This window comes from Pelophylax lessonae, assembly GCF_965119305.1.
Source record: "Pelophylax lessonae genome assembly, chromosome: 3".
Classification (NCBI taxonomy): Eukaryota; Metazoa; Chordata; class Amphibia; order Anura; family Ranidae; genus Pelophylax; species Pelophylax lessonae.
The window spans coordinates 468,839,153-468,851,358 of NC_138770.1; the positions used below are offsets into that span (position 1 = coordinate 468,839,153).

Consider the following 12,206-nt stretch of genomic DNA (forward strand, 5'->3'; position numbering starts at 1 on the left):
AAGAATGACCAGCGCAGATAACTGACCCTCAACAGTGGGCAGTGCAAGACTTAGGTCCACACCGGATTGCAGGACGGCTAACACCCTTGCCAACAAAGAGTAGTGAGGATGGAAACCCCGCGATTCGCACCAGGCGAAGCAAGCCTTCCAGGTACGATAATAAATCTTACCGGATGAGGCCTCCCTAGCTCTAAGCAAGGTAGGAGTGACCTCCGATGAGAGACCCCGATCTCTCAAGATCTGGCTTTTAACAGTCACGCCGTCAAGGCCAGCGACTGTAAAGCAGGATTGAAGAACAGCCGCTGAGACAACAGATCGTCTCGTAAGGGGAGCCGCCAGGGAGGCTCAACGACCATTTGCCTAACGTCCGTGTATCAAGACCGGCGCGGCCAGTCTGGGCCCCCAGGACCACCAACCTCGGTTCTGAGACCAACCTGCGAAGGAACCGTGACAACAACTGGATCGGAGGGAAGGCATAAATCAGGCAATACTGATTCCAAGGCATCACCAGCGCGTCCGAGGCGGCTGCCAGAGGATCGCTTGTTCTTGCCAGAAGCCTTCCCACCTTGTTGTTTAGAGGAGGCGCGCCATCGCGCACACAGTATCTGAAAACACCTCCGGGTATAGGGACCACTCCCCCTGGTCTGGGGTCTGGCGACTCCAATAGTCGGCCTGCCAGCGTTCCACACCCGGAATGTGAACTGCCGAAAGCACCGCGTCTCGGCCCAAGGCAAAATCTCGGCCACTTCCTTGGCACTCCTGTCGCCCCTCCGGTGATTGATGTACCTCACCGCAGTGGTGTAGTCCGCCTGCACCCGCAAAGGGTGGCCCTGAAGACGATCCCTCCAACGGAGCAAACAGAGTCTGGTCGTTCTCAGTTCCCAGGCATGTATTGGTAGGGAGGATTCATCATCCAACCAAGTGCCCTGGGCAGACAATTTGCCCAGAACGCCACCCCAGCCCGTCAGGCTGGCGTCTGTGGTGAGCACCTTTCAAAAACAACGGCCGGAAGGATTCCCTTCCATCAGAGCCGGAGACTGAAGCCACCACAGAAGGTCCGCTCTGACCCAGTGACTCAAAGATATCCTCCTGTCCAAGGACTGAGGATGCCTGTCTCACCTGGCTAGGATCTCCGCTTGCAGAGATCACGTGTGGGACTGTGCAAATGGGACTGCCTCGAAGGCAGACACCACCATCCTAGGGACCGCATGCGGGTCCTGAGTGATGAGGATTCGTTGTCCCCGAGGGACCTGATCTCGTTCAGCAGATTCCGGAGTATGTCCTCCGGCTGGAAAACTCTCGCATTGGGCAGAGTCCAGGACCATTCCCAGATAAGGGAGACGAACAGAAGGGAGCAATGTCGACTTCTGAAAGTTGATAGCCCACCCGAACTCCTGGAGCGTCTGAACCGTAGTTGACAGATCGCGCAACAGAGTTGAACTGGAACTCGACCTTAACAAGAGATCGTCCAGATATCCAAGGATAGCGATCCCCCGCGCCCGCAACAGGGCCAGAAAAGGAGCCAAAGCTTTGGTAAACACCCTTGGAGCCAAAACGAGACCGAAAGGTAACGCCACGAACTGATAGCGCTCCTCCGCGATTGCGAATCGGAGGTACCTCTGATGACCCTCAAATACAAGGATGTGTAGAAACGCAGCCTTGAGGTCGATTAAAGCCAGGAATCTCCCAGGCTCAGAGAGGCCACCACCGACCAGAGGGATTCCATACGGAATTCGTGAACCCGCACAAAGCGGTTTAGAAACTTTAGGTCCAGAAGCGGACACACCTTGCCCTCCTTTCAGGGCACTGCACTCAGATTCGAGTAAAAAAAACCCGAAAACCTGTCCCGATGTGACACCGGGATGATCACCCCCTGGGCGAGGAGAACCTGAGCCACCCGTTGGAGATATTGGAAATGATCTGGGGTCAATGAAGATTTGAGGGAAAGAATCTGTCTGCTGGGTGCGATCGACATTCGATCTTGTACCCCTACAGAATGAGTTCCTTAACCCATCTGTCCTGACTGGCGGACGGGGCTGCCGTGCCAGAGTGGGCGGCTATAGACTGCCCGCCCAAGGCTGCTTCTGGCCACCAGAGGCCTTGAAGGATTTGCCCTTAAAGGCATGAAAGGACCCCTGGTTAGGTTTAAAGGAAGGGTCCTGCTTACCGCGGAAAAAACTTACCCTTGGACACATGGGGCAGCAGAGCGCTTTTACCCCCAGTGACCCCCTTCACCAACCCATCCGGGGAGTCCCCAAAAAGGCGATATCCTGCATAAGGGATGTCAGTCTGGAAGTCTGGTCGGCCGACCAGCTCTACAGCCACACAAGGCGACGGACTAGCACTGCGACAGCAAATAAGCGTAAGGCTAAAGGGGCCTCATCCAAGGCCGCATCACACAGGCATTAAAACCGCCTGAACAACTTGGTCCACCATCTCCAAAGTAGCAGGAGAGGCGGAATCAGCCACAAGGGTGCGTCTGAGCACCTTAATCCACTCCACCACAGCCTGAGAGACCATCACTGAGGCGAACACGGGCTTCAACAAGGAACCTGCCACCACATAGGAGTGGCGGGCAAGAGATTCCACCCGCCTATCCGCGGGGCCTCAAAGCACCGGATAAGCCTCCATGGGCATCAGAGTTGCCTTGTGTAATCTGGATACCGTGTGGTCCACCTTAGGGGCCACAATCCAGTGCGAATCCGTTGGAGATGCAAAGGGACAGCGGTACGGAAACCGCTTAGGTACCACAAAGGTGCGCGTGAAATTGCGCCATAGTTCGTTCACCGTTTCGTGAAACTCAGCGGGACAGGGAAATACCCGAGCCGCTTTCTGGGTTCTGCGGGTCCCAAGAGATGACCGCTTACCCGGCGGATGGGGCTCATCCTCTAAGTGTAACGTATCCTTAACCCCACTAAAAAGTGCAGCCATAGCAGCTCTTTCTTTGGCCGACCCAGCGGGGGAATCATCCCCCTCATTGGCCTCCTCCACCTCACCTTCTGAATGAGAGGACTGAGACCCTGCAGGGGGCACGCAGTCCGTGGCAACCATATCTAGCTCAGAATCAGAAGACTGAGACAGTCTGGGCCGTGTTCTAGCGGTCCGCTCTGACATCAACAGATCCACTTAGACGCCAAAGTCGCAAGTGCACAGTAAAGGAGCCCATGGCAGAGGATTCAGGCATACCTGATCCCTCCACCAGAGCTGGGGGGAGTTTGTTGTCCTGGGACTCCATACCCACTGATAAAAAAATGTGTATGGCACTGGCCCTTTAATACAAGTGACAGCGGGGGTTCCACCGCAATGCACCGCAATAATGACAAGTCTATAATGCTAAGGCACCTATACAACGCTTCCAGCAAGGTAGTACCCCAAAAAAAACCAGCACACAAGCCCCACAGAAGTGTTACCGCACTCCCAGCACGATCGGATCGTCAGGATGAAAGAAATTATGTCTGCCACTAGAGGCCCAACAGCGGCCTGAACTAATCAAAAATTGCCGCCAATAGAAAGTAATGGGAAGGCTTCGGGAAAATGGCCGCTGAGCCCTGCATAAAACACAGTGCCACACGCAAGATGGCGCCCGAAGGGCGCAAATTACACTAGAATATGGCTGCTGACAGCCCTGAACTGAAGCCAGAGCTGACTGCCCACATCCAAAATGACGGCCCCGCGAATCTTACAGCGCAGCGGCCCCCAACAACCATGTCAGTACCCCAAAGTGACACACACACTCCCAAGGGGCTCAGGGACCCCCGCACACCCCCACAGCGCGGTATGACCGCAGATAGCGCCCCAGCAGGGACCGTGAGGGAGACACAGGGACCACACGGACGGACATGAGGGGAAGCACACAGACTCTACACAGACCGCCATCCCCAAGAGAGAAGGCCCCACACACGCACCCCCAGCATACAATGTCACAGACAGAGGGGGTAGCATGGTACACATGCGATTTTGTGGGTGCCACTCTGGGACGGGAAGCCTTCCACCCCGGGTGGTGGGGGTGCCGTCAGCCAAAAACAGGATGTTTGCCACACACGGCGTATCCTTGCGAAGTGGCCACTTTGCGGGCTTTGTCCCTGAGGACAGGGACAGGTCGTTTGCGAGGCCAGGGCGTACACATAGCCTGCTAAATGCTCGATGCCGGGCTGGGATTCCGTAAGGCTCTAGTACAACCAGTCCGATTCCCAGCTCCGCAAACGCTGTAGTCTTCCGAAGTCTGACTAACTAAGCGCAGGAACAAATAAAAAGCTAGTACTGCAAAGAAAAAACACACTTAGCAGAAAATAAAATGTAATAAAACAGAGAAAAAGCCTGAGACTGTAGCCCCAGCACAGGGAAGCCTGCCTACTCCTAAGCTAGGCAAAATACAAACTGAATTGGGATTGAGGCTAGCCGGGGGTATTGGACCAGAGGGACAGCCCCCTGTAGGTGTGTCTGTGCAAAGTTTTGCGTTTTAACAAAATCTTCTGCCTAGCTTACTCCTGTGGATAAGAGGTCAATACCCATTGGTGAAGACTATATGAGGGGCGGCGACTGTCAGAGGACGTAATAGAAAATACGCCGCAGGACCACCGCTGAGACAGGCAGTCTAGAAACCAAGGGAGCGGCATCCAAAAAGGTGTCACAGATAAACTGTAGCCCTTGGGCCAACTGATCTACCAGCTCCAGCAGGGAGCTGTTCACCCTCCAGGTCCCGGCGTAGAAGTTTTGCCCACTCTGTCATAGATTGCGAACCAGGGCAATAATAAATACTGGTCTAAGAGCCGACCCAGCCACAGTAGACATATGGAGGGTCAAAGCCTCTGACCTCCTATCAGCCAGATCTGTGAAGACCGGGGACTTTTCAGCCGGGATTACGGTGGCTTTATTCAACTCAAAACATGGCCACCGCTATCTTCATTGGGAAAACAAAAGAAAATGGCAATTGAGGCTACACAAACATGGCTGCCGATCTGTAGCATGAAAAGCTACAAGGAAATGGTGGCACCCTGTGGCCCCAGGGGGGACCCCAGCAGCACAAACAATGATCCCAACAGGAAAGAGGGACCCAGCAGGTGTCCCTACGAGGCTCACCCCCCCCCCCCAGGAACAATCGTTTGGTTGCCGGCAGCACGCTCCCCCCCACTCCCATCACCAGAGCAGCACCCGAGGGTGACCTAAAAAGGTATGCCTGCCCTGGAAAGGGGGGGGCAGACAGGGGGGTAAAGGCCTGCAATAGACCACCGAGACAGGGGGGGGAACGCTGACTGGGAGGGAGGGGAGCCCGGGGGTCCGACCTTCCCAGGGAGGGGCCCACATCCACCCCAAAACGCACAAGGAGTAGAGTGCGGACAGCTAATTACCACCCCAGGAACAGGGTGGGCGCCTCTCTGGACAGACCACCGCTCCATCGTAATGTGGGTACTGTCGGCAAGCTGGAAATGCTACGACTCAGGCTGAAGCCAGTTCGTATGCGCCCTCGTGGGATGTTAAACTTGCAGGCCAGCCCTTGTCCAGTGTGGCAATGCCGCGACCTATGCTTGCTGGTCCGACTGGGGGGACCCTAAGGATCTAGATTATCCAGTTTGTTGCCCCGTCCGATGCTTGATTGTAGATCATACAGGAACAAAATAATAAAAAGAGGAAAAAAATTAAATTTTAAAAGAAAAAAATTGCCAGGACCAGATCCCAACAAAAAACTAGGTCCTTACTTCTGACTAGGCAGAAAAAAACCTGAACTATAGCAGAGAGTGGGAGTATACTCCGTGGGGCTGCCCCATAGGCATAGTCAAGTTTTTGTCTGCCTAGTGGGCTGGGGTGGGCAACTACATGGCAGATGAGGTTTAATGTTGAAAAATGTAAAGTAATGCACCTGGGGGCCAGAAACCAGAAAGCAAGCTACTCACTAGGGGGGAAACCTTTGGGTGAGTCTAGGATAGAAAAGGACTTGGGGGTACTGGTAGACAACAAACTTGGCAGTGGCATGCAATGCCAAGCCGCCACAAGCAAAGCCAACAGAATACTGGGATGTATAAAAAAGGGGATTCACTCCAGAAATAAAGAGATTATTCTCACACTCTACAAGACTCTTGTCCGGCCACATCTGGAGTATGCTGTCCAGTTCTGGGCACCGGTCCTCAGGAAGGATGTGCTGGAACTGGAGAAAGTCCAGAGAAGGGCAACAAAAATGATTAGGGGAATGGAGGACATCAGCTATGAGGAAAGGCTACAAGCACTGAACCTATTCTCTCTGGAGAAGAGACGATTGAGGGGGGATATGATATCAATGTACAAATACTGTACTGGCGACCCTAGCATAAGGAACAAACTATTCAGAGAAAGGAGATACAATAAGACACGTGGCCACTCACTAAAACTAGAGGAAAGGCGGTTTAACCTTAAAGTGCGTAAGGGGTTCTTCACTGTAAGAGCGGGAAGGATGTGGAATTCTCTTCCACAAGCAGTCGTATCAGCAGGGAGCATTGATAGTTTCAAAAAACTATTAGATGGGCACCTTAGAGACCACAACATACAGGGGTATACAATGTACGGTTAAAAGCAAACACACACACACACACATCTTAGGTTGAACTGGATGGACTGATGTCTTTTTTCAACTTCACTATGTAACTATGTAGTGTCTTACTCCTGTAGGGGGCAGTATAACCCAATTAGGGCTGAAACAACTAATTGATTAATTGACAACTAATCGATTTTGAAAATAGTTCTTAACTATTTTCATAATCGATTAGTTGGTAAGCCGATTAGTTGGCCTGCATACAGAATACATTATTTGTTTACATTTCAGGAAATACAGTGCAGCACACATACAGCTCAGTACACCATCCGTTCATGTCAGTAAGTGCCTTAGAACTTGTGAATGTGAGATGAGCACTGCATCATGGGACATGTAGTCGTGGGCAGGAAGTGAGTGGCTCTAAAGGCAGAGGTTTTTTTTTACCTTGCTATTGGGGCATTCTGAAGGCAGAAGGAGCCAGAAGCATCGGTGAGGGACCCCAGAAGAAGAGAATCAGGGCTGCTCTGTGCAAAACTACAACATTTTTTTTTTTTTTAAACAACAATTACTTTAAAAGACTCTGTGCAGGAAAGATGAGCAGCCGAACCTAGAGAAGGCGGAGGCTGATAGACTGGAGGTAATAGAAGGCATTACAATTCAATTTACAGTATAATGTACATTATATTTAAAATGATCCTATCTATGAAAAAAAAAAAAAAAAGTCTCAGCTTTTAGTACTACTTTAAAAGATGTATATCTCCCTTCCACCCTTCATATAGCTTCATGTCGGACTCCTAGTTAAAATGCCCATATAGCCTACCCTGTTTTTATTTATATTATATATATATATATATAAAATTACTTTCACTGTTTCACAGTATAAATGAATTCCTTATAGTAGCAATTATCTGCTCTTTTTGTACTATAAAGGGCTAATTTTATTTTTTTTTACCCCCATTATGTCAGGGGATACAAAAAAAAGCATGCTGCCACTACTAAACATCTTCGACCTGGTTCACACCCATGCATTTCTTGGTGCTTTTTGCAGAAACGCACTACAGTTCATTTATCATGGTTTCCTAAGGGAAACATTCACATCTATGCTTTTTTCAGTCAATAGACTTCAATGGAGAAGCTGCAGTAAAGCATGTAGTGAGTTTTTGCCACGATTAGCGTTTTTTTTAATCTGCCCAACAACAAATTGGCCAAAAAAAAGCAAAAAAATGCAAAACACAAATTTCAGCAAAACTGTGTGTGCAAAACGCACAGCAGAAACGGATCGAAAGCAAACTGCATGGGTGTGAACCGAGCCTTTATGCTGGCCATATATGTATTGATTTTCGGATAAGAATATTAATGCTAAAAATCTTTGTACATTTGCTGAATGAAGGAATGAACGAAAACCAAATATACCGTCTGAAAACTCCTTTGACCAAGAAGTTTTCTATTCTGCTCCTTCCAATTTTCCTATCACTGTGGTCGAAAACAAATGTCGATTTGACCCCACTAACAATTAGAAAATCGAATGAATGTTCTTAAAATTAAATTTTTTTTTGAAGGAAAACCTAGTTTTTGTATGGCCAGCATAAGTGACAGCAGGTGCTGGTAGCTTTTATCCAGCCACCTGCCTATGACAAGGGAGTTTGTCATACATAATATATTACAGTTCTGTCTGAAAATCGGCAAAGCAGTCTTTCATTTTTTTTTTTTAAATAAAAAATGTGATCTCTGAGTCTGATGATATTGACGAGATCCAACCACTAATAGTATATACAGAATATCGCTTCTGTCTGTTATTCTCAGAGTGGATTTGAGCTTTTGCTCCCTAACCATCTAGTTGGTCATTTATATTTACCACTACATAGAGATATTTAAGAATAAATTGTCTTATTTTTTAAATTTACAGATTAACTAAATTATACAACACATATTTTTAAGGTTTTTAGCCGATTAATCGATTAATCCAAACAATCGGCCAACTAATCGATTATGAAAATAATCAATAATTTCAGCCCTAAACCCAATGGTCAAAAAGATAAGGAGCTGTGTCCATCAATGAACGAAAACAAAATTAATTTTCTGTTTCTTAAAAGCACTTTAAGAGACTGATACCACAAGCAGCTCTAGTTACCTTACAATCCACTTTCAGGAAAACAAACAACATTTATTTGCAACTTCTACAATGAAAACAAGACCACTCACCATGCAGTCCAATATAGGAAGTGCCAAATGCTCAAATGAACTCATATCCACAACATACTGCCCAACTCTGTATTCACGTTTCCCATCAGAATGACTAGCTCTAAAATGGAAAGAGAAATTCCTGCTGAAACTGTTTTCAATGAGATTACACAGTAAAGTTAAAGTTTAACTATACACAAAAGTAAAAAAATTAATTACTCCCATGTAGTCCTTCAAAATAAATACACATAAGTGCAATATAACCAATGTCTTGTTACTTTAAAAGAAAAAAAAATACCAGGTGATCCTGCCAGGCCTGGGGTCTTGCTCCAGGGTGACAATACTGCATTAAATTACTCCATTAAATTCACTGCACTGCTGTCTCCCTCGGCAGCCTTACAGAGCTTCATCATTATGCATGCTGAGGAGAAAGGCCATTAGATTTGGCCCCACTAAGGATGGGTTTAGGTGTGTTTGGATCATAGTCCCAACCCATCTAGACAGGATGCCCATATTAGGCAGTGGGGCATTTCCTGTCCCGCAGCTACACACGCTGCCTATGATTGAGGGTGTGCAGCGAGGGCTTCCTGGCGGGATTGCTCAGGTGGGATGGGACTATGATCTGAACATGCCTAAGCCCATCCCTAACCACCACTGATGTCCCTCCATCTCGCTGCCAGTCGGTGCGCTTGCCACCTACTTCAAGGTGGTGAAATGATAGTGCTGCGCTGTTACAAAGTTACATAGTTCGTCAGGTTAAAAAAAGACACAAGTCCATCTGGTTCAACCAAAAAAAAAAAAACAGTATTGAAAACCCAACCATACAATCCCATATACACAATCCTATACCCGCTGTTAATCCAGAGGAAGGCGAAAATAAACCCCAGCAAAGCATGACCCAATTTGCTACAGCAGGGGAAAAAAATCCTGATCCCCCGAGAGGCAAGCGGATATTCCCTGGATCAACTTTACCTAAAAAAATATTAGTACCCATTTATATTATGTACACCTAGGAAAGAATCCTGGCCTGTCTATAGTTATTAAAATTATACCACAATTGACTTATTTGCGGGAACTCCTATAAATAATCATCACTCTATTAGAGATACAATAAACGTGCAAAAGACTATCATAAGATATCCTTCGAAGTGCACTGTGCAAAAGTGTAAAATTGCAAAAAAAAAAAACAAAAAAAAAAAAAACATACTGCACAAACTGATGATAAACATACAAAAAATTGTGCTTAGCATGCATAGACAAAGTCCATAATATATATCAGAGGGATATCCCTTTGCCATAAATCAGAAAGTTTGTGTGTGAATTATTCTGATCTTCATTCAATCTGTCACCACTGTGCTTACTAGCCTCTCAACTTAATTATGCTTGAACAAGCATAGAGTATTAAATCTCCAATGGAACTGCTATACGTATTGTTCGCCACTAGATGTCCTCTGTATTTACTTACTTTCCCAATGCTTAGCCAGCATTTATGGATGATTAACCACTTCTGGACTGGAAGGATTTACCCCCTTAAAGAGGAAGTAAACCCTCCTCGGGAAGTTGTACCTATAGGTAAGCCTATGATAAGGCTTACCTATAGGTACTGTAAATATCTCCTAAACATGTACCGTTTAGGAGATATTTACCTTCGATGCATCCAGTGACGTCACCGGCGCATGCGCTATGAAGGAACGGCCGCTCGTGCCGTTCCTTCAGAGCCCCGTGCCGTGACTGTCGACTCCCGTGCGCGTGCGCGGGAGTGACGTCACCGCGGCTCCGGCCAATCAGATGGCCGGATGCCGCGATCCCGGAAGACGGGCGACTAGACATGTCGCCCGTCATAGAGGTGAGCGGACGGCACGGCGGGGGCTCGTTCTAAGGTAAGTATTTCATAATGAGCTAGTATGCGATGCATACTAGCTCATTATGTATTTCTCTTTCAGGTTGTAGAAAAAAAAAATTTTTTTTACCGAGTTTACAACCTCTTTAATGACCTGGCCTTTTTTGCAAATTGGCACTGAATTTTAACGGACAATTGCGCGGTCATGCAATCCTGTATCCAAACGAAATTTACGTCCTTTTTTCCCCTTAAATAAAATGTTGTTTTGGTGTTATTTGATCACCTCTGCTTTTTCAATTTTTTGCGATATAAACAAAAAAAAGACTGAAAATTTTGTGAATTAAATTTTCTACTTTTTCTTATAACAGATATCCAATAAACTCAATTTTTGTCGTACATATAGGCCAAAATGTATTTAGCTACAGGTCTTTGATAAAAAGATCTCAATAAGCGTATATTTATTGGTTTCCGCAAAAGTTATAGCGTCTACAAACTATGGTGTATATACTGGAATTTACGCAGCTTTTACTTTCTGACTGCCTATCTCATTTATTGAAGTGCTAAAATGGCAGGGCAGTACAACCCCCCCCCCCCAAATTACCCCTTTTTGGAAAGTAGACACCCCAAGGAATTTTCTGAGAGGCATGTTGAGCCCATTGAATATTTAACTTTTTTGTTGTAGGTGTTTGAAAAATGACAAAAAAAATAAATACAATTTTTTATACAAAGTTGTCATTGAAATTATATTTGCTGAGAGGCATTTTGAGTATTTTGCAGATGTCGCTTTTTGTCACAAAGTTTTGAAAATTGAAAAAAAAAAAAAAAAAATTTTCCTTTTCTTTCTTCATTTTCCAAAATAAATGAGAGCTGCAAAATACTCACCAAGCCTCTTAGCAAATACCGTGGGGTATCTACTTTCTGAAAAGGGGTCATTTGGGGGGGTTTTGTGCTATCTTGGCATTTCATGGCCTCCAAAACTGTGATAGGTAGTGAGGAGTGAAATCAGCAATTTACGCCCTTAGAAAGCCTGAAGGTAGTGATTGGTTTTTGGGATTCTGTACACGGCTACACTGCCAAAAAATCTCACACATGTGGTTGATATCCCTGTACTCAGAAGAAGCAGAAGAATGTATTTTGAGGTATCATTTAACATATAGACATGCCATATTTAAGCAATATATCATTTAAATAACAACTATGTGTAAAAAAGAAAAAAAATATATATCATTTTTGGCATGTACCTGATACTTTTGGCACAATATAAAATATTCCACAAACTCAACATGCCTCTCAGCAAATAGCTTGGAGTGTCTACTTTGCAAAATGGGGGGGGGGTCATGGGGGGGGGGTTGTGCTATCTTGACATTTCAGGGCCTCCGAAACCGTGATAGGTAGTGAGAAAGTGCAATGAGCAATTTACGCCCTTTGAAATTCTGAAGGTGGTGATTGTTTTTTGGGGTACTTTCCAAAATGAGGTTATGGGGGGGGGGGGGGGATTGTGCTATCTTGACGCTTCATTATAGTAGAATAAGCAATGTATGCCCTTAGAAAACCTAGGCTCCAAAAAGTCTCACACATGTGGTATCCCTGTACTCAGGAGAAGCAGCAGAATGTATTTTGGAGTGTCATTTCACATATACCCATGGCATGCATGAGCAATATATCATTTATTAACAACTTTGT

The 12,206-nt window shown here is 46.5% G+C and overlaps 1 protein-coding gene across 1 annotated transcript in view; it reads right to left on the bottom strand.

Annotated features, from left to right (window-relative positions):
- Positions 1-12,206, bottom strand: part of NTPCR (nucleoside-triphosphatase, cancer-related) — a 150,098-nt gene that overhangs the window by 43,639 nt on the left and 94,253 nt on the right. Inside the window, exon 3 of the mRNA XM_082251823.1 lies at positions 8,705-8,804. Within this exon, the coding sequence (XP_082107949.1) occupies positions 8,705-8,804 (100 nt within the window). The remainder of the gene's footprint in view (positions 1-8,704; positions 8,805-12,206) is intronic.